Genomic DNA, 22,976 nt, shown 5'->3' with positions numbered 1-22,976 from the left:
ATCTTGTCTTCAGAGCATCATCTTTTCTAGCAATTTAAAGTAGGTTTCTTGACAGGAGCCACATCCTCTCCTGCAGAACACTGACCCGATTGTTACTCTGCCAGAATAACAACTGCACTCTGTAAAAACACAAGCCTTCAGAGCTCCTGGATGTGGGCATGAGGTGGAATCAGAATTCAGCTCAGCTTGGATTGTCTCAGCCAGCTCTTCTCTGCTGAGCCAGTCCTTTGGTTATTAATCAGAATGGCTTAGTGCCATTAAAATAAAAGAAAGAAGGCTGAAACCTGACTCTAGATGTAAATGAGTAATGATGTAATCTTCAGTCAATCAGTCATTGAGTAATCATTGAAGTCCATTTCTTTCTACTGAAAGACAGAAAAGCAGTCAGTGAAGTGCTTCTCACAGAATCCTAAGGGGCGGAAGAGACCTCTTACCCTAATAACGGAAAGTTATGGGACTTTGTTTTTTACACCAGCTTTTCTTTTGCAGGATTCTACATTTTGTTCATGCAGTTTCACTCCTGATGCTTAAGATCAGCTGGAAACTCCCATGGTGGATGTAAGTGCAAATTGCTGATCAAGAGAAGTCTTTGGTGGCTTCTGGACACGGCTGTGGCTCCCGATCCTTCAGGAAATGCATTTACCAAGGAGAAGGCGGCTACGGCGGAACCGAATCTTCTTCTTGTTTGCCATAGTGTTGGTCCTCTCTCTCTATCAGCTCCAGTTCAGCCCCTCTGCCCTTCCAGCACCCCAACCCATGGACCCTGTCAAAGCCACCTCCAGGGACCTCTCCAGCAACGAGACTGCCATAACAGGCAATGCCACAGCAGCACCCAAAATAAAGCACTGTGTCTACGTGGATCCGGAGCCAACCGTACCCATCACCACGCCAGTGGATAAACCACCCCAGCGAGAGAACGGCAGTGAAAGGTCCCCAGATGAAACACCACCCTACGAGTCCAAAGGAGAATATCCCCAGGACCTGTTCAGTGTGGAAGAACGCAGGCAGGGGTGGGTTGTACTTCACATCTTTGGCATGATATATGTATTTGTGGCCTTGGCCATAGTGTGTGATGAGTATTTTGTCCCTGCTTTGGGAGTGATCACAGAGAAGTTGCAGATCTCTGAAGATGTGGCTGGAGCCACCTTCATGGCAGCAGGTGGATCAGCACCAGAACTCTTCACCTCCCTCATAGGCGTCTTCATCTCACACAGCAATGTGGGCATCGGTACCATTGTGGGCTCAGCAGTGTTTAATATCCTCTTTGTCATTGGCACCTGTGCCCTCTTCTCAAGGGAGATACTCCACCTGACGTGGTGGCCCTTATTTAGAGACATCTCTTTCTACATTGTAGACTTACTGATGCTCATCCTGTTTTTCCTAGACAGTGTCATTGATTGGTGGGAAAGCCTCCTTTTACTGACTGCCTATGCCACATATGTACTCACCATGAAACAGAATGTGTACCTGGAACAATGGGTGAAGCAGGAACTGAACAGGAAGCTGAACGCTGTGCAGGCAGCATCAGCAGAGCACACAAGGAAGGTTGGTGTCCTTATTGTTCAGAGGGCAAGTTGGAAAGAATTAATTCTCGCATAAACCCCAAATAAACACTGCATCTCCTTCACAAAGGGCATACAGAACCTCAGAATACAGGTACTGGTCAATAATGCTGGGTTACAGAAGAGGGAAGTTTTGCTTACTTGGTTATTGTAAAGGAGTTTAAAAATAACCCCAAACACTAGAGGAACACAGCCTAGGAAAAAGATTGGACAATTCTGGTCCAAAAAGGCTTTTGTTAAGAGGCACCACCCAGGTCTCTTGCAGATGAGAGGTTTTGGAGGAAATTCTCTTTTCCCAGCCAGGTGTGGTGCTGGGAGGCTGGTGGTATCACTTGATGCCTAATCTGCAGCATGGAGGGGGTGCAGGATAGTTGAAGTGGTGCAGAACTGCGAAAGTGTTTTTCTTTCCTCCTCCCAGTCTGTGTTTCAGCCAATGCTCATGGCTGGGAGTGCCAAAAGCTCATGTGTTACATCCCAATGGGATACCCATGGAAGGTACTGCAGCTGCACACATATATCACTGTGGACACCACAAATTGAATCCAACCCTTCAGACTGAAGGAAAAAACTCCACACTTTAAGCTCACAGAGAACTCTCACTAGTGTATAGCAGCATGGCAGGGAGCTGCTGGACCTAACCCTTGGAAAAATATGTTATCAGTATGGAAAGTAACTCTGAAACTGGAAACAAAGAACCCTTTGCCTTGGCTGGAAAATAAGTAAAGACAGAGATGTTTAGGGATGGAGACTGAGGCTGCTTATAGCTACAGGAATTAGGTGGGAGAGGCCATTTGAGTTTGCCTCCAGGTACCTGCATCCTCACTCAGGAGCTGTAGGTAGAATCCTCTTCCTCTTGGAGGCCTCCTGGTTTTATGAAGAGCACAGGGCTTCATCTCTTTCCATAGCATTGATGCAGAGTTGCTTGTATTAGCTGTCCCACTTCTGCACAGATAGTAGCCTGAAGAGCTGCCATTAGACCCTGAAAAAGCAGGTGAAGCAGTAGAGGTCTTCAGTCTTTTTTATTCTTGCTTGCATGCAGAAAAGCAGTGGGTCAGTTGCAGAGGATGGAACAAAGAACCCAGCAGATGGGAGGAAGCTGCAGGTAGGTTGAAACAACTTTACAGGCATCTGAAGTCCCTGTGTTTTGAACCCCTCTCTGTGACAGGTTGTGAGTAAAGATGCCAACTCTGATGTCAAGAAACCTGGGCCAAAGCCCACTCTGTGCAAAGACCCACCCATGCTTGGCACAATAGCCACAGCTTATTTCAGAGGACACCTGGCTTTGAGTGTCTCCAAAGGAATTTGTATAAAAGTTAAGAGGCAGCTCAGGCTTCCAAAGTGGATTTGGCTCCCAGAGTGCTGTTCATTCCGTGCTTTAAACAGGCATAGCTAAATTCAAAGCATGACTTTTCTTACCTGGTTTCATGGCTAGTTTTCACAGAGGTTGGTAGAGTCTGTCCTTCCCCACAGCAGACACTGAAGAGCTCCTTCTACTGCTGCTGGTTAAACTGCTGACCCTTTGTCTTCCCCATGGCTGGAGAGGGCTATTGGGTGTAGTGGCTGCATACAGATATAATGTATGTTAGCTTCCTTACATGGATGTTGCTTGTTACTCTATGCACTTAATCTACCTGTACTAATTATTCTTCATCCAGAAGCTCATTAGGACTCTGGTGTCGACGGTAAGAACAGAGCACCAGAGCTTTCGGGTTGGAGTCGGGACACCTGACATGACTATAGCACCACCTTGTAGCAGCACGTGAATCTACATGGTTATGAACAAGTTTATGACTAAAAGCTTTTCATGCTTTGGTTATTGTAACTGGTAACACTGTGCTGCTGCTGAAACCACGTGAGCCTGCTGCATTTATCAAAGGACAGGCTGGCCTGCTGTCTCAAGAGCATGTCTCTTGCTGTGAGCAGCCAGTCCTGGCAGCCATCCTGTGAACTTGAATGCAGGGGCTGTTTAAATCCATGCTGAAGCTGCTGCTTGGGCTGAGGAGACCAGCCTCTGTATACCTGCACCCCCAGGGCAGAGGCAACCCAACGGTGAAGGTGTGTTGAGGAGAAAACTGCTATTGACTGCTGCATTGTCCCTTCCCATAGCCCGCGCCAGCCTTGCAGCGAGGCAGCAGCTCAGCCTCCCTACACAACTCACAAATGCGTGGCACCATCTTCCAACTCATGATCCACACCCTGGACCCACTGGCAGAAGGTGAGTGAATGCTCCACACCTGAGGGACCTGGGTTTGCAGCCCTGAGGCCTGAGCAGTTTTCCCTGGGAATGCAGCCTCTGGCGGGGTGTTGGGGATCAGCCACTCCCCCTTGTCTGAGCATCGCAGGCAGCAGTAGGTGAGGGGAGCTCAGCAACAGGGGGACATGGCCCTTCTGAGCACAGGGCTAGTGAGGACAAACACCTCACATTTTGGCCCTGCCCTAACTACTTTGCATGTGCCAAACTAGTTACTGCTGTAGTGGCAGCTGCTGGCTGAGGGGGGTGATGCCACATGGAAAGGCTGCTGTTGCTGAGGTCCCTGCACGTGATCACTGCAGTGCCCCATATTCTGCTGCCTCTGTGTCAGCAGGGACAGCAAGCAGTGAGTTACAGGCTTCCTCTGCCTCATAGTATTTCACATCTTCCTTCCCCTTCTTAACTCAGACCTCACCCCAGCCTTGAAACAGCAGCATTCAATGCTGACTACGTTGAGTTGCTCAAAAGAGAAAGAGTTGCTCAACCTATCAGTCTCATTTAAAAGGGGAAAATGAACATGGGGAGAGCTCCTGACCTGTACACCTCCCCAGCTGCCTGCACAGCCCTTCACAAGGCATACACCTAAAGAAAAAAGAAGTTTAAACCCCTGAAGAGTTGTCATTTTAACAGTGATTAAAAATCCCAACTGAGATCTAAAACACATAGCATGTTCTAATTATGATGCTTAAGCCAGTCTGTACTTGGTTTAGACCAACACTGAGCACCTCTAGAAGCCCACCTGCACTGCTGCAGTACCATCACTGCCATGGTAAACTGTACCCACAGCACTTTGCAGGCAACGGGTCAGCTCCTCAGAGCTGAGGGCTGATCAGCTCAGGAGTGAGACATCTCCTGTTAAACTGCCCAGGATGCAGAGACACATCACCAGACAGACCCAGGGTCTTCGTACACAAGCTTTTAACGTGCTGCTTTGTATGAACTTCAATCCAAACACAGTGTGAAGGTTCATTTTCCAAGAGATGGTGAAACATGTTGAAGATGTGGTTTAGATTCTCTTCCCTAGCTCAGCACACGCTCTGCCCCTCCACTGCCCTATTTGTTCTAAAGAGATTATCTGTTGTCCATTCAAGGAGAGATTGAAGCTAAGCAGATCAACACCGTGTCTATCACAAAGGTTACAAAAAGGACTCTCCAGATCAAAATCACAGCTGCACAAACCGACAGAAGGAGCAAAGGAGGCTTGGTAAGGACAGCAAGACAGATCAGTGTCTGCTTTGACAGATTTTAGTGAAGGTGCCCATCATGCAGTAGCCTAACAAGAGTCAGACTGCTCAGAGTTTGCTCTATAGTCTCTGCCTCCTGTCCCCACAAAAGGTGATATCAACAGCCACGTGCATATACACAACAACATAAAAGAAGATATGCCATTGCCTCCAGCCCCAGAAAGCACCAAACCTGAGGGGCTGCTGCCCCTGAGACCCTCTAGCAGCTTTTCATCCTTCCTCTACCTCTAAATGTCATTGTGCAGCATCTGCCATTACCCTGGCCAGCACAGGCTTGGCTTCCTGGTCCAGGCTGGCACCCTGATGAACCCTTGGGACCTCAGTAGGAGCTGTGGGGGCCTGAGGTTGCCAGCCCAGGCCAAGGAGAGCATTCAGGTGCAGCCCCAGAGAGTTCAGCCCAGAATATGCTGCTAGGGGGTGTCAGTGCAGTTGTAACTCACTGGCCTTGCTAAGAGGACTGTCGATACCACGACTTGCGAATATTGAATCAACAGGACTGGGGGACAATTTGGATTTTCTCTGAAAGACAAAGTTCCCTCTCATTTCAGCCAGGCAGACTTGGAGTTAGTGGCTCTGGCTGCAGCAGCCACTAGATGGGAGTGTAGCCATGTGTACTGAAGTCCAGTACTCACAACAGTCTCTCCAAAAGCTTGTTGCGTGTTAGACCCGTTACTGTAAGAGTGCCACGGAGTTAAGGGCAAAGCCTCTGCCCCGGGTACATGCCTGTTCCACTCAACACTGCTAGAACAGAGGCAGCTCCTTAGAAAAGGTGAGAGTAAAGAAAGTTACTGATGCTGCAACAGCACAGGACTCCAAATGAAGGGCTCAGGTCCCGTGTGTCTTTGTAGAAGACACTCTTTACCTTGGTCAATTCATAACTAATGAGAGGGAATCTGGAGAAAAGGAAACATTTCTGAAGAGCCTGAGAAACACAGTGCCGTGAGGATCTTGGCCAAAAAGATGAAATGACTTCCCGAAGACGACTCTGAAAAAGGATTTGAAGCCTCCAGGGCGTTATCAGGACTGCAAGCTGAGCCTCTGTGCTAACAGTGCTGCAGCCCTTGGCACCCTCAGGACAGCCGAGTGCCTGCTTCCCGCTGGTCACCAGCAACGTCCTTCTCTTTGCACTGTGTGCAGCACTGTCTGCACTGGACACATTTCTGCAACTAGGCTGCAACTTAAAAGATGATCCCAAAGCAATTTATCTTTCCTCAAGGGTCTTTGTTCCTTCTTGCCAGTGCCTGTGGCATCAGCACTTAGAGGCTGTGGTAAAGAACTCTCTGCAAATGAAAAAGATTGCCAACCATTGCTTAGCAGTTCCTAACAACCTACTCTGTGGGGTTTCCTTCTTTCTGCTGCAGTTGCATTTCATGTGGGCACTACAGAGGTGGGTTCAGGGAGCAAGGGTCTGAAATGGGGAAAACCTGCCAGCTCTGGGCAAAGGCAGAGGTCTTAGAAGCAAAATCTCACGTTTGAACAGTGGACCAGGTTCATGATGTGTGGTTTTTCTTTTTGTGATAGGAAGGGGTCATTACTTAAGTCTCCTTTTCCCATCTACAGAAGAGCAGGCGTTCTACTTTAGACATTCTAACATTTACTTTGCACCCTGAATGATGTTTTTGATGGAAGCTTCTATTTTCAAAGTGCCTTTTTCCCCAAACGAGGAATTTCCAGCAGCTTTGCTCTTTCCCCCACTTTCTCTGAAAGTGTGCAGAAGCAGAGCATGAGATCTCAAGATCTTCCAGTTAGGCACCAGAGGGACCTGTTGAGGAATTAAAGGGAGCAAGGATTCTGGAAAGACTGAGGAACTCTCTCCCTTCAGCACCTCCAATCTTGCCATTGGAGTATCCTTTAAACTGTAGTCATACAGAGAAGACAGAAGCCTGCTCTTACTTTGAATGATGAATCAGGTTCCAGCAGCAAGGCTGTCAGAGCTGCCTACCCTCAGTATGCCCCAGTTAACAAGCTAATGATTTTGGAAATTAGAGCAGAATAGGAGCAGGCAGTGTTGCAGGCTAGAGTTGAGCCAGGGGACTGAAGGCAGCTACGGCTTTTCCTTTGATTCACTAGCACTCAATCTCTTGTTTTAAGAGGATCATGATACAAAGGGGCAAAAGGAATCTGGAGATTGGTTTTTTACTTCCACTTTTGGACAGGAGAATCTCCACATCATCCAGTTTCATGCCAAATTTCAAGGGAAAAACCCCACCCTTCCTGCTGTTCATGTTTGGAAGTTAGTCCTGTTTGATTAAATATTAGAGCCAAAGAATGAATTAATTGTGAGAGCCAAACTCAAGGCAGAAGCCCAGTGCCACCTCGAGTCCAGCCTGGATGCTGTCAAACCATAGGACGAATCCTCCTGAGGAGCATCCCAGGGCCCCTGGACACAACATGTCCCATGTGATGGGCTCTCAAGACCCCCTATCAGTGAATGCCCAGGGGACTGGCCTCCTGACAAGGCTGTGGAACACCAGCTGTGCCTTGCCCACAGCCAGCACACTGTCCAGCTGGGCTAAACCTCAGCACCGACTGAGCTGACAGATATTCTTCCTCCCTGTGCTGACCTGCAGATCTGTCCAGCTTATAACTGGCCTTTCTTCCAGCCTTAGTCCATCCTGCCTGAAATATGTGTCAGGAGAATTAACACCTTTGAAAATGAGGCTGAGAACTGGATAGTGGCCTGGACCTAATCTGTTTATCCTGGCAGAGAGATGCTCAAAGGGCTTTGCTCGCATCGGTGCTCTCAGCCTGCAGCCTACGTGAGGGCAGGGAGCCAGGAGCTTGAAGTTAGATAAATCTCTTCTGGGCTGAGCCTGACCTCCCTGACCCTGCTGACAGCAGCTTTTGCAGCAGCTTCTGGGAAAAGCTGAACAGAAAGATGCATTGCCCAGTGCGTAGAGGAGACTGGGACCAAAAGGTCACCTCTCTTTGTTGCTGGACACCAATGACTGGGCTTGTGCCCATCAGCAGAGGGGAAATGAAGCGAAGTGCTGCACATCCCCTCTGGTAGGCCTCAATATCCACAAGGAGCATGGAAGAGCCAGGCTCTTCAGTTCCAGCCAGCCTTTCAATGAGGAACTCATCATTTCATCTCTGCCTGGCCATTGCAGTGCTCACTGTAAATCCCTGTGGGTGAAAAACATTCCTGTCAGAGGGCTACAGGAATCTCACTAGAATAGGACTTGGCCTTAGAAGCCTTAATGTCAGAGCTGGTCCCAGTTACTGGACATACACCAGAGTGAGTGCTGTTCACAAGGTTCAGCTCAGAGGGGTGTGCCTGCTGGCACAGCTCAGGGCCTCAGATCCGCTCTTTCGATTGACTCGGTATCAGGGTGATGAATAAAGTGGCAGAGCCCTGCCCTTGAGGCAACCGACAACAGCACATTCTGGTTGCACAGTCAACACTTCAGTAGATTAAATCACTGTGATAAAACTTTCAGAGGAAATTGATTTACAGCCCTGCACATGAGCCAAGCGTAGCACAGCCAACTGCTTGTGGCTACTGTCCGTGTGCAAACCCGGTGACCCTCGGCTCGGGTGCTGCGGGGACAGAGTAGAGCAAAATGAGGCTTTTCTTTGAGCCAGTGGCTTGCTCACTTTCAATCACTTGGGGTTAAGATATTTGAGCACAACACCCAACCGAACCTAGGGCACAGCCAGAAAGACAACTCACAAACCAGTGCTGACTGCAATCCACATGAGAGGAAAGGGGCAAGACTATGCCTGTGCAGGGAGAGGCAGGTAAGAGGGGGCTTTGCAGGGCTGACAGCTGCTGACAAACACATCCTTCTCATCCACAGCAAAATTTAAAGACAGAGTTGACATCCTGAGCAACATGGCCAATGCCAAGGTGGAGGCTCTGGCTGGACAAGGATCAAAACCAGAAGATGAGTGCAAGAAGGGTCAGTGCTGTTTACCTTGTTTTGCCCTGCAATCCCTCACCTTCCCTGCACCCGATACCAGTATCCCTTCTAACCACTTTTAGCAGAAGAGGAAAAGAAGGCACCAAGTACCGTTCAGGTAACTCCTGCCAGTGACTCCGAACCCAGCAAAGACAAAGAGAAGGCAGATGCACCTCAAGATGGACAGGTATTGAAATAACATCATAGGCAGTAAGTGCCCAAGTCCAGACCAAACTGCATCTGTACTTTCCTTCTTCCCTCTCTAGAGCTTTTGGGATAGAACCCAGCCTATTCCCTGTCAATAGCAACTAGAAACTAGACTCTGTGTGATGAGATACATTAAGGCATTAGCTAAAACATTTTGGCTCATAAACAGAGACCAGGTCCAAAATATGACACCAGCTGCTACTGGAGAGTATTTTCTCCTCATCAAATGACTCTTGAGAGGTCAGAGGCTACTCCATCAGAAGGGAAGATGTGAGTATCTCCACATCCTATGTTCAGCAGTACGTTTCTGTTTCGTTTCCCTGCTGCCTCCTTTCAGTTGACGGAATGTGGCTGTTCTGGTGCAGAGAGGTTTTCAAGGCCTGACAGTAAATTTTTCACTGGTGTCAAAACCCCATCTAAAAGCTGGTTCTAGTTAGCCAAGACAGATTAGTGAACACAACACAAACTCACTGGGACAGGGTATGTCTGCACTTTGTCCCAAACCAGCAAGATGTAACGCGGCTGAGGGCAGCACAGCTTACAAGTGTGACCTCTGCCAAGGCAAGTGAATAAATACTGTGCAGCTCCTTGTTAGGGTGAAAACATATTGGCTTCTTTTTCTTGGCTCGCTTTTCTCTGGTCTGCAGCCCTCGTCGGACAGTGATACCTCAGAAGACAGCAGCTCTGAGAGTGAGGAAGACAGCGAAGAGGACAGCACAGATGATGATGATGAAAATGACAAGCCCTTATCTCTTGAATGGCCAGAAACCAGGAAAAAACAAGCCATTTACCTTTTCCTCTTTCCCATTGTCTTCCCTCTCTGGAGCACTATACCTGATGTTAGAAACCCAGTAAGAACCTATCTACCTTCTGCTACTGGATTCATTAACTGAACTATAGATTTCCTCTCAGCAAGAGTCCCCAGTTCCATTTTTCCATGTCTAGAGTGCTGTTACTGCTGCAGGGGGAGGGGCAGGAGGCCCAGCTGCAGCATAACATCACTTCCAGGGCCTTGATTTAATAAACCACAAAAGGCTAGCAACCTCTGGTCATCAAATCAAGCTGACAAAGCCAACGTGCAAATTAGAGAGACCAGAGTCTATGTTAAAGAAGTTGATTGCAGTGAAGTGTTTTCAGGTGACCAATTTTCACTGGGGATAGTTAACATTCCTCCATGTTTTTCTTTTCAAACTTGATTTTAACAGGACTCCAAAAAATTCTTTGTCATCACATTTTTCGGATCCATCATCTGGATTGCTGCGTTCTCTTACCTCATGGTGTGGTGGGCTCACCAGGTGAGGAGTTTATTTTTCTCTCTGCAAGTTGGACCAAGTTCAGAGCAAGTAGATGGAGAGAGAGGGATCAGTGTCACTGTGGCATTTGATCTGATGAATTACAGCTGCATTCATCCATCACAACAGCAGAAACTTTGTTTTGTTAGAACCCAAAAGGGAGTTTTCAATTTCATTCTTTTCAATTTGACAAAGAATCATTCTTTTTTGAGAGCTTCCAAGGGAATTTCTGCATCAGTGAAAGGGAATGTGCCATCAAAGATTTATCTTAGTGCTGCCTTTTCATTGATGAATGCTTCTGTGCAGAACATAATTACCCTTTACCTCATTAAAATTCTAGGAAAACCCAGGTTCTGATTCCAGAAGCCACTAATTGATCTCAGCTCCCATTTCCTTAACGTTCATCTGCTTTTCTGGGAACTAATCCCTCCAATCTTATAGATCAGACCCACAATTTGTATTTAGTGATATATTGCACACTCACAGAGTGGTTGATCAAGCCTTAAATCCCAAAGCCTGTCATTGCCCAAAGCTCACGTGTAGCTGATGTTAAATTTGGAGAGGGAAAGGTAAGAGATGTCCAGAAGAGATGAGATGTGGAAGAGTTGTGCTGTAGCTGACTTGACCTTGCCAACAGGATGCTCCACACTACAGAGCAAACCTGAGTTCAGCATGCACTAGGAAATGTACCTTTTGATCCGTACAAAGCAGAAAAGCACCGCCACGTTTCAGGGGAAACTGGAATATTGAAGCACAAAACTTAAAAGACTGAGCAGAGCAATGAAATTCCACATCCCAAAACTAACCAGCCCTGCTCAGCTTGCCTTGTGTTCATCAGGTTGGTGAAACGATTGGGATATCAGAGGAAATCATGGGGTTAACCATACTGGCGGCAGGAACATCAATCCCTGACCTCATCACCAGCGTCATCGTGGCACGGAAGGGTTTAGGCGACATGGCTGTCTCCAGCTCCGTGGGCAGCAATATCTTTGATATCACTGTTGGGTGAGTATTAGTTCAGTGCTAAAAGATGCATTTCTGCTGCAATACAAAGCTAGCTGGTTTTACTCCAAGCATGGTCTTAATTCATTTCATTTTAGCAGCAATGGAATGAAGGGCAGCTAGGCAAGCAGTTTTGCTTATTCAAAGCCCGCCAGGAAAGGCAGGTTTTTATCACTTGAGCCACCACCTTCAGCTAATTCTGAACCAACAGAAAACTAGTGAGTGTTCAGGAAAAAAAAAAAAAGCAACAAATGATTGTCTAACATCAAATATTTACAGACAAGACACTGGTCTAGTCACTTGGAGACCTGCAGATCCTGTGCAACAAAGGCTCAGTGCCTGTGCCTCTCATTACTGAAGTGTCAGGTCTCGCTGCTTTAGCGTGCTGAGACACTTCACTCAGAGGTATTGTTGTGAACACCCTTTTAGGTTCTTGGATTGCCTTACAGTAGTGCAAGTATTATCCAAATGCAGGTTTTTTAATCAGAACAACATCAATTTTAGATTTGTTACGATTCTATGAACAAAACAAGGCATTTTTCAACACACCTGTTTGGAAACATTGCTTAGTTACCATGCAGAAAAGGGACTACCTTAAAAACCTCTATTTCAATTACTTTTCCTTTACTTGCAGTTTGCCAGTTCCTTGGTTCCTTTATTCCGTCTTCAACGGCCTCAGTCCAGTTGCAGTCAGTAGCAATGGTTTGTTTTGTGCCATTGTGCTCCTTTTTCTCATGCTCCTCTTTGTCATTATCTCAATCGCTGCATGCAAATGGAAAATGAACAAAATACTGGGGCTCACTATGTTTGCTCTTTACTTTGTGTTTTTGATCATCAGTGTGATGTTGGAAGACAAGATCATATCCTGCCCGGTATCTGTGTGACGTTTGGACACTTAAGTATATGTTCAAGCATACATCCAAACCAGAAAGTGTTTAAGGTAGCAATTGCTCTACTGAAAAAAAGCAACCAGAGTGAAAACAAACTCACTGAGAAGAAAATAACTTTAATATACTAAAAAAAGACAAGTCTCAAGTGGCATGTCAGCCTCTACTATTCTTTAGGATCAGAAAAGTTCAGATAATCAAGTGACCAGTATCAAACAACAGATGTTTAGGCATTCCTGGGAAGGCTGATATGATAGAGGTGCCTGAAGTTTTCATATGGCTGGTCCTCTCTAATGCAACTCACCTTCAGCACAGAATATTTGCTCACTATAGAAATATCTTCAGGAACCTTCTCTAAATTACTTAGTGAATTGCTCAAGCTCACTGAAATCAATGAACTTCACTTCAGTGGGAACAGAACCAGACCTCTATGGCTTGCCTTTCAGAACTACTCTGCTTATAATCACTGTGTGGACACACATTCTGCAGCTCAGAAGTGAACTCCCTCACATTGCATATCAGCAACGACCACAGCAGTTCCCGAGGGTTCTGCTGCAGCTAGTCTGCCAGCACTTCCCTATGCAGGGGTAGACTTCATCCTTTCAGTCAATGCCACTTGTAAAGCACCCACAACTGGTACTCTGCACATACCTCCAGGAAAACGTACACAGAACATGTGATGTGCTTCCGAGGAAATGCTTTTTGCTGGCCGTCGAGACTGTGGGAACTGGCTTTCAGGGAAAAACAAAGCAGTGCCTGTTATTTCTGCAAGCAGAAGAGCACAGGGTTTGAGAGTTGCAGAGCAATCCTGAAATGCCTCCTTTTAATTGTGTACCTGACCTTATCGTAAGTTTTAGGGATTCCATGGCGAGTGCTACCGTACAAGTGTGATGTGACATGGAATTACGCCTTCCTGCAACAGGGGTAAACGGCTCTGGGGTGAGACTATCACACCACCACTAATGAAAAACAAAGCTAGGAATACAAAAATATTACAACAGTAAATTGAACTGCTCCAGTTTTGTTTTCATCCCAACACTGACATTTAGAGACTCTTGCATCCAGCACTAATTCTTGTCCTTTGCACTGTCTTCTACACAACCACTATGACAAAATGCCACTGACAGCAGCTACCAACCAACCTGAAGGGTTTGTCGGTAGCGAGGCCTCACGTGAGCAAACAATGTAGTTAAGAGATGCTGGTATTTCTGTCAATTCTAATCCATCTAATAAAACAATCAATGAAAACAACCAAGAAAGATTTTCAGCTTTTTATTGACTCACTGTAAAACTTCTCTTTTTGGATGAGACAGGAAAAGAAAGCCGACCCCAACTTAACATGGTGAACACCGACTTGCATATTTCCAGAGAGCTACAAACCAAAGCAAACATCCAACAGACTGGCTTTTGGTAAATAAAATTTAAACATTACATATTTACAAATCTACAACCTTTCATTTAAAAAGTGCTGCTTGCAGACTAACAAAGTACCATTTTGAAATCCCAGTGAGACAGTATCCAGAGATACCCCTCTGTGCTATTACCCTTTGCATCTCCCGTTTGTTACACAAACATTTCACACGCAGGAATCTTCTCTTCCTTGGGGGGCAAAATCATTTAATTTGCCAGTGGGAAGTCTAATTCACCAGGCTGCAACTGTACCAACAGCAAACCTTCTCAAAATGGGCAAGAGTTAGCAGTGTCAGAGAGACAGCACAATTTCTATTCACATTTCAGTATCTCACCTCCGATAATTATTCCAGTGGAACCATAAGTAAAGCAAAATCTCTATTGCACTGCCAATGTCAAACCTTTTGGTGAAGGTTTGACATCAGCATCGTTTAGTACACAAAAGGAGGAAAATTCAGTTCGTACAAAATCTTAAATTGAAAATATGTCTCAAATATTTCATTTATCCATCTTTGCATATTGGAAAATATACTCAAATTGCTTCTCTAACAAAGGACAGTGAGGTTTGGAGACTGTTTCGATGCTGAATTGTGTGATGCTTAAAACTTATCCACACCTCAGGACCTGTATTTTGAACTTTATGATGTGAATGAGGAGAGTTTCCCACTTGGAGTATATTACTATGCCGACTATATTTCATTATAGTATTTCTACAGTGGCTTGCCACAGACTTTATATAAGACAATTCATTAAGTATAAGGATTTCACTTGATGAACACTATGTGGTCTAGTAGGTTAAAAGCACACCCAAATAAACATCTGCAATGCTTCAGGAGTGCCACTCTGAGGGTCCAAGAACGCAGTAAGATCGTTTGGCTGGAGGATGCAGGTACAGTATATACTCTTCTGATAACACTGGCAGGACTGGTGATATTGGAATGAAGTGGAAATCTTGTTGGCTTTGTAAGTCTGAAGAGAGCGAGAAGTACTCACAAGGAAGCTGAGACTAGAATGGAGGAAGCAGGCGACGTCTTACAAGTGTTGTGCCTGCTGCTGTGCGAGCACAGGCAGTTGCAGCGTTACGTCCAAGTAAGTGAGAGGTGGTTAGAGAACAGGCTCAGCCGCTTCTGCCAGGCCAAAATAGGAAGGGTGAAGCTTACTTCATAGCTCAGTACCTCTAACACACCACAGCAGCTCTAGAAAAAGCACTTGCCCTCCTTCATGGCTTGAAGGTCCTATTGAACAGTGGCTGCCCCAAGTAGTAAGCGACATGGGAAACAGAACTGCAACGAGCTAGGAACGCTACCTTACACACAACACAAACGTGAGTGAGTTTATATACACAGCAACTACTGGATGCAGCTTTTACTTGGTAAATACAGTGTCCCGGCTGTACCCAGCCGAGCGTACATGCACACTAACAGGTACTTACACTGAGCACGGTCAAAAATAACCCACTGTCTCGCACAACAGTTCAGAGGAACGACGTGGCCACCCATCAACCCTACACCGATACACTGCTTACCCTTGTACCTGGCTGGAAAAGTAGGGATATTTCATGCATGAGGAATACTTTACAAGTGTGGCAGTACAAAAAGAGAGCATCACAAAATAAATTAAGTGTGAAAAGTGTCAGGCATAGCACTGCTAGCTCCACCTCAGGGTGGGGGGAGAGATACTTTCAATAAGGTCAGCTACATCATTAGCAGCAAATTAGAGAAGAGCTGCTCCCAACAAGACTGCATCTTGCAATTATCATCAGTACAAACCTGCAGCCCTACAGATTTGAAATCCTTTCTCCTTCGGGCAGCATCATCTCACTGCTTTACAGAGGACCGACAGGAGGTTATACAGAGCTTCCTAGCAGCATTACTTCTCATTTAAGCCTCTAAGAGGCTCAACTCCATTTAGTGAAGTCAAGGTGAGCTTTAAAGTTTATCTCCTTTCTGCCTAAATATTGCTGTGTTATTACACTCACAAACTACAGATATTTTTAAAACACCTGCCAGTAGGCAGCCTGAAATATAAACTCTAATGGTAACAGCTGAATGTTTAGCAATATTGTAACAGCAACAACTAAAAGAAATGAGAATTTGAAACCCATTCAGATTACTTAAAGCTATTTGTTAAAGCATGGTTTAATTTGTTTAGGGTGTTTTACACCACTCAATGTCTGTTTTCCCACTTCCACACAAGACTTGTGATTCTTTCTGCGTGGCCTGCCTTCTGCTGAGGAGTTGCTAGGTGACTGAGAGCACAGAACAAGCTTTCTTTTTAAATCTCTCAAACAAGAGAACACGAGCCACAAGCCATGACCCCAGCAAGGACCAGAGTGTTTTTCTTCACAGAAAAGAAATTCAGGTTGTTTTGCCCGTGAAATAGAGACCAAACATTCCAAGTACATTTAACGAGGCACAATAAGCCCCAATAAGTTACATTCCCTATGTATTCCCTGTAGCAAGTTGGCTGTATGTACTTTAGTTAAAAAGCTTTGGATTAGCATTATGCATGTGTCATGTTTAGTGTGTTTCAAACATATCTACCAAGATGCTGAACACTGGATGTTTATGAACTCCTTGCTTTGCATTACATATGTAATGAGGTCACATTAATAAATGCCAACAGCTGAGATGGACTGACTCCATAACATGATCTGGAGGACTCTTCAATACGCTTTCTCTTTACTGGGGAGTGAAGGGAATAGGAGAGGAAGAGGAGACTTCTACAGACGTGTTTTACTGAGACATCAGTGTGTTCATTAGTAGAGTTTTTCTTACAGAGCTTTACCATACCTTCCTTCTGATTGCTGTGGTAACAACGCTTTCCTACGTGTGCATGAGAGAAATCCTGTTTCTAGAGTACTAAGTAAAGGTTAACGTTTTCTATTCTGCTTTAAAAACAAATTACTCTTCAAAAAGTAACTGGACAAGTTACTATAAATAGCAGTGTACTGCAAAAAAAATAAGCCCTGTATTGCTTCTGCAGCAAAGTCCATTTCAAATTCACTCCAGGAATTTTAAAAAAATTAAAAAAATATCAACTTACTATAAACAATTTAAAATATGTATAATACAGCTTTGTATGCTCTTCATAACGTCAGGAATATTCTATGTAAACAACAGATTTGTGAAGGATTTACTTCGCTCACGTTAGTTTCAGTGCATCGCTTCTGTCCACTGCTTCTCTCGTGTGTTTTTGAGGAGGGAACTGTAATACGTCGTCCCAAGTTAAAGAACCGGTTTTGTTTTAGAATCTTCCTTTCTACACACTGATTTGCAGAAAGGACAAGGGACAGGGAATTAATCTTTTGGCCCATTTTTCACTCTGTCCGTTTCCACAGCTGCAGAGAGGCCTCGTTTCCCAGGGCCTTCCGCCACCGTACGGTACATACGTTCTTGAACACTGAAGACTGAGATGTTCCTTGTGACTGAAGTGGTTATTTTACACAGGTACACATCGTAGATATCAGCTCCTTATCTAAGTATACTTAAAGGTATGGTTCTCCAAAAATCTTTCTGCATTCCATCACTCCAGTACTTGGTGGTCGATCACAGTTATGAGTATTCTTCACCTGATTAGCTGTGAGCCGATCGTAGGCCATTTTGTACTCTCTGTCAAAAGCGTCTGCAGAAAGAGAAACAACTGCTATAGACCACGCTCAAAAATGCCACCCAAACACAATGACAGCTAGTCTGCTTGTCATCAGAACACAGAGTCACTTTACGCAGCACTCACAGGGGAAGGCACACGTCTAACCCACAGATCCATATACCACACTGCTTTGCATACATTCATCACCCGTGCTTATCCTAGTAATTCATAAACTTACCTATATCAATGTTATCTCTTCCTAGGGCAACAAGTGAAAGAAATAGTATTTCTCTGTACAGGCTCCTGAAATTGTAAAAAGAAGTGTCAATTTATATACTGTCATCATAGAACCACAGAATCGTTTTGGTTGATAAAAGCCCTTGAAGCTGCTGCAGTCCCAGCCCTGCCCAGCCCAGCATTGACCCCTGGCCCTCAGCACCTCAGCTCCACGGCTTTGGGAAAAAACTTCCTTAGCTCCAATCTCAGCCTCCCCTGGTGCAACTTGAGGCCGTTTCCTCTTTTCCCGTCATTTGTTACTTGGGAGAAGAGATCGGCCCCTCCTCACCCCAGCCTCCTGTCAGGTAGTGGTAGAGAGTGACAAGGTCTCCTCTGAACCTCCTCTTCCACAGGCTGAACACTCCCAGTTCTCTCAGCTACTTTTCACCAGGCTTTTCTTTAGACCCTTCACCAGCTCCATGGGTTGTCTCTGGACATGCTCCAGCACCTCAATGTTGTTAACACTAAACTGGCCCAAAACTGAACACAGCATTTGAGGTGTGGCCTCGCTAGTGCCCAGTACAGAGGGACAATCACTTCCCTCGTCTGGCTGGTCAAACTGTTTCTCATGCAAGCCAGGATGCCCTTGGCCTCCTTGTCACGGTGCTGGCTTGTGCTTAGCTGGCTGTCAATCAACACCCTGCTACACCACATATGAACCTGTATTAAAACCAGCCTGAAGCATTTAAAGATCACCTTTTTTAATGGGAATTTTGAATTGTCACCTCCAAACTGTTGTAATTTTTTTCACCTCTGGAGAATGTCCTGGACTCCTCAACATAATCCCTTCTAGCAGGTTCTTAATGCAACTTCCAATACATCAGTGGATGCCTGGAGTACATGCAGAGTGAGGTATGCCCTCAAGGCACTCAGCCACATTCCAAACTTGACAAACAGGTAAGGAGTTTGCTTTCCTGCATTTCTACATTATCTTGAAGAAGCAGGCAGACAAGCAAATGAACACCTTGTCAGTACTCTAGCTGTTTATCTTATGCTAAACAAAAATCAGTAGCTCCAGGCAAGAAATACAAATTCCTAAGAAATAATTTTCCCTAATTCCATTGCTAATGGAAAAAAACCTTCTTAAATATGAGACTTTGCTTCTCTTCTTAGCTCCCCTTCCTTTCCCTGCTGGAAACTTCCACCTGTGCATGCTAGGAACAAGTGGAAGTTTTTTTCCATTTAAAGAGCTTATATGTAATATAACATTTAATATTAAAATATACACACAAACACACTCCCCTGCTTGATTTCTCATCACTCAGAGTTAAGAAAAAAACAGAGAGAGAGGGGAAAGAGTGAAAAGTCAATGTCTCAATTTGTTTTCTAACATAAGTTTGTGAAAGTTATGACAGCAACTGGAAGACAGTTACCAGACTGAGTGATGAGAATATTGCTAAAAACCTGATTTTTCTTTAAAAGCACACACTATGACAATACAATTTATATTAGAATGGCCTTAGTCTTGCCCAGCTTTGCTTCAGCGAGGAACATTTGTGGTCTTACCGCTGTCTTTTAATATGTGGCCATTTGTTCAGTCTCTCCAGTATTTGACTCATTGGTCCGTACACATCGTTCATCTTAATGCTTTTCACCATACTTCTTAGGAGCTCTTGGTTAAAAGAATCATCATCTTTCTGCAATAAATGGACCATTGGGTACTTCTGGGCTAAAAAACATTGGAAAAGCTGTAAGAATAAATGTTCTTTGCATAACAAGGAGAAAGTCTCTTTAAAACAATGGAAGGCTACAGAAGCTGTGAAAATGGGGACATGTGGTGATCCAAGAACAACAAACATCGAGTCAAAATACTATCAACATAAGGAAACAGAAAAAAAGCTCTAAGGAAACAGCTGAAATGGGTCATGAGCTCTTTTCAGGCATGTGATCCAACACAGGCAACAAAACTCTTAGCAAATGCTGAAAATAAGAAAACAAGCAGTGGATGAACTGTCAGTGTAAGCTCAGTGGATCACTGAAACTTATTCCTCCCTTCCCAATGAAGGAAAAGCCACTGGAGATATTGGCCAATGATTTGAAACAGATATGCTGGAAAAAACTCAACTTGTTCAAGCAGTTCAACATACAGCCACCCTCCCTCCCAAAACAACGCACACAAACTCAGAACAGCAACACCAAATTTAACACTCACTCTCAAACAAAAGAGTGCGGTTTTGACCTGCAAGACAAAAAGCAGCACGATCAAAAAGTCAGTTGTATCTTGTGCAAACTATCCACAAAGATATCTCTTTTCAGAAGACATTTTTCAGTTGCTCACAATTAAAACTGTTCTTTAAAAGAAAACATCAAAAAAAGACAAGGAAAAAAAAGCTTACTCTGGGCATTCCACAAAATATACAGAGGCTGCCTTGGATCCTGATGCAGTTTCATGTTGTCCCAGAGCATCTGAATAAGAACATATTTACTGTCTTCTGACATACAGTTTCGTGGAATCTGACCAGGAGAATGTACACATAAGGTATTTTATTACCAAGTCATGAGAGAAGACTTCTGCATTTAAAATATAGCTTCATATCTATAGGACTCATGGTAAAAAGCTTTAATGTTAAAACTGCTGTAAAAGCAGAGAAAGCTCAATCTGAACAGGATGACTGTGACACGGTAACAGAGCGTTTTGCACATCTTCCTCCAGGCCTAAACTCATAAATTCCTCTTCTTTCTACTGCTTAACTAGTCACCAAACTGCAATGAAATCAACTTTGTAACTGAGGATCACAAATTACAGTGTGACTACTAAGAGCTAAACACTTATCCCACACAAGTGCTGCCGAGCCCAGGTTCTGTCTGGCCTTATGTGCATTTTCCTTCAGCTGACACACTATTTACCAATTAAGGACTAGGCCCAGCATGTTTTAAGACACATTTCTAAGAGTTACTGAATTATCTAATGATTTCCTACATGGGAAAACAAGCATTTCTCACATGCCAGCATTTCCTATCCGATTCCATACCTTGGAGTTCTTATTACAGTGCTCAGAAGAAAGTATTAATCCTGGCAAGTTGCTGGGCAAGTCCAAGCGTCTGAAATACCACACCAAATTCCAGAACACAATAGGATGATGGTCTACAAAATCTGCCACTGTTATTGCATGATCCCCTTCATTTTCAAGTAAGCTCTCAAGCTCTTTCCATACCACTAGAGGACTGAGATAAGGAACCGTTATAGGATCAGGACTGGGTAGACGCCATTCTAGGCCCAAGGAATCCTATGGTAAGAAAGAAATAAATGCCATTAGTTGGAATATAACTCTCTTTACAAAGCCTTATGAATGCTTTCACTCCCTACGAGACACACCAACAACTAAAAGCTACAGCTAGTAGGAGTTTAAATAATAAAACCTAGTATTTCTCCTTATTTGGGATGCTTAATTCTGTTCTCCTAATTTACGCTGTTTCACATTAATTTATCACACACAAACTCTCACATTTAAGGTACAAAAACTACATACTGTTGGTTCTTGCAAAGTAGCAGGCAGGCTACCAGTAGGAATGATGTGGCTGATTTTCTGGTTTTCCTTCTCATCTTCTTCCAATGGACCAAAAGTACTGATACTCCTTGCCACAGGGTGACTTGTGCATTCTGACCCAGAGTTATTCTGTCGTCTTCCTGAGGGGATCTGGATACTTCTGGCACAAATATCATCATGCTGCTTAGACTTCCTAGAGGGGAAAAAAACAAACCAAAATGAAAAAGAAGTAGTTAAGGATTCCAGTTTTTTTGTTTTACTCTGAGTGCTCAAACATGTACACAAACATATCGAAATCAACGGTAAAAAGAATCAACCTGACACCTCAAATTCCACCTTGTCAGCCACCACGTTCATTTATGTTACAGTGCAAGCTTTAGTATATTACAGAGTGGTAGGGGTTGGAAGGGACCTTTAAAGCTCATCCAGCCCAACTCCCTGCTAAAGCAGGTTCTTCATCGGGGCACAGGGATGTGTCCAGGCAGGTTTGGAAATCTCCTGAGAAGGAGCCTCCACACCCTTCCTGGGCAGCCTGGGCCAGGGCTCCCTCACCTCAGCACTGAAAAGTTTTTTCCTTATGTTTAAATGGAACTTTGTGTGTTCCAGCTTCATCCCATCACCCCTTGTCCTGTTACTGGATGCAACAGAATAAAGTGCTGCCCCAGCCTCCTGACACCCACCATTGTGATATTTGTGAATACTAAAGATATTTGTACCGTTTTTATTTGTTTCCCTTTGCATAGATAATGAACACCAACATCCTAAAAAGAGTTCATATAATTCTATATAATAGAATTACAGATGCCTACATGATTTTTTATATCAGGGATGAAATGGATAAAACCATGCTGTGGCCAAGTCAGAGGTAAGGGAGAAGCAGCAAGAGATCCCCTCTCTAATCAATTTCTGCTATTTAGAGAGTATTGATTAAATGTATTTCTGTTGATCAGGAATACATGCATAACCACAGAGAACCTGAGCAACACCTATGCAGAAAGTAAGGTTTACCTATTTGAATTGCTATCCTCTTGAACAGACATGAGAGATGCAGCAAGGCCAACAGTAGCTGCGGTGTTACAGGACTTCGCGTTCTGGTTTGAAAAAGGTGACGGGAACTGCATGTTTTCTGTAGAAGGGCTGGACTTCAGAAAATAACTGCAGTGAAGGCAAAAGCTTAATATTACCTAAAAAACCCCTCAAACAAAACCCACTTCACCATTAAGAGCATTTACAATTGGGGAAAAGTGAATTGACGTTCTCACCGTCCAGGTCGCCGAAGATCTCGGATTTCTATGCTCAAAAAGGGCAGAAACAAATTACCACAGAACGGACACGTGGTATTGAGATTTGAGTCATCTGCTGTCCAACCTGCCATGATTTCTTCGTCATGAACCAAACAGTCGCAAGTCCGACATCGTGAACAGCTTGAGATGAGGACCTGCAAAAGCACAGAACAGAACTCGACTGTAACACGTTCCCAAAACTAACAACGCAGTCAAAAACTACTGTCCACAGTCTCTGCCTTTAAATGAGCATTACTCACCACTTGCATACAAGTTCATTCACATGTCTGTTCCCAGGCTTTAGACAGGAACATTTGGGTTTAAACTTATGTCAGAACAACTATTAAATCTTAAATCCAGCCTGCATTAGCAGACAGCTGATATGGGAAATGACTGGAACGAGCACTGCCCAAAAAAATTATCACATGCAGGTCTCTCTTCTATTGTTGCAAGCAGGTTGGGATCTGGAACTACGCTCATGAAATACATTTTAGCTAAGTGGGTTAGGTGATACTTTTATGGCTACCCAGAGTAAAACCAGCCAGTTATTCATTAATATTTTTATTAACAATAACAGGTCA

General features: G+C 44.4%; 2 protein-coding genes across 4 annotated transcripts in view; one reads left to right on the top strand and one right to left on the bottom strand.

Annotated features, from left to right (window-relative positions):
- Positions 1 to 633: 633 nt before the first annotated feature.
- On the top strand, positions 634 to 12,344 carry SLC24A1 (solute carrier family 24 member 1). Its single transcript, XM_010207513.1, has 9 exons — positions 634 to 1,545; positions 2,602 to 2,664; positions 3,669 to 3,777; positions 8,858 to 8,959; positions 9,043 to 9,146; positions 9,814 to 10,017; positions 10,372 to 10,461; positions 11,297 to 11,463; positions 12,095 to 12,344. The coding sequence occupies exons 1-9, from the start codon at positions 634 to 636 to the stop codon at positions 12,342 to 12,344; spliced, it is 2,001 nt and encodes a 666-aa protein (XP_010205815.1).
- A 1,260-nt stretch (positions 12,345 to 13,604) lies between these two features.
- Positions 13,605 to 22,976, bottom strand: part of DENND4A (DENN domain containing 4A) — a 54,003-nt gene continuing 44,631 nt past the window's right edge. For all 3 annotated transcript variants that reach the window (XM_061998971.1, XM_061998973.1, XM_061998972.1), the window contains 8 exons: positions 22,375 to 22,550; positions 22,121 to 22,267; positions 21,095 to 21,305; positions 20,597 to 20,851; positions 19,961 to 20,078; positions 19,131 to 19,293; positions 17,587 to 17,651; positions 13,605 to 17,381 (listed from right to left, as the gene is read on the bottom strand). In XM_061998971.1, the coding sequence (XP_061854955.1) occupies positions 17,245 to 17,381; positions 17,587 to 17,651; positions 19,131 to 19,293; positions 19,961 to 20,078; positions 20,597 to 20,851; positions 21,095 to 21,305; positions 22,121 to 22,267; positions 22,375 to 22,550 (1,272 nt within the window). In that variant the 3' untranslated portion in view covers positions 13,605 to 17,244. The remainder of the gene's footprint in view (positions 17,382 to 17,586; positions 17,652 to 19,130; positions 19,294 to 19,960; positions 20,079 to 20,596; positions 20,852 to 21,094; positions 21,306 to 22,120; positions 22,268 to 22,374; positions 22,551 to 22,976) is intronic.

This window comes from Colius striatus, chromosome 7 (genome assembly GCF_028858725.1).
Source record: "Colius striatus isolate bColStr4 chromosome 7, bColStr4.1.hap1, whole genome shotgun sequence".
In the NCBI taxonomy this organism is placed as follows: domain Eukaryota; kingdom Metazoa; phylum Chordata; class Aves; order Coliiformes; family Coliidae; genus Colius; species Colius striatus.
The sequence above is the reverse complement of the archived record's forward strand: the minus strand, read 5'-3'. Positions and strand labels throughout refer to the sequence as shown.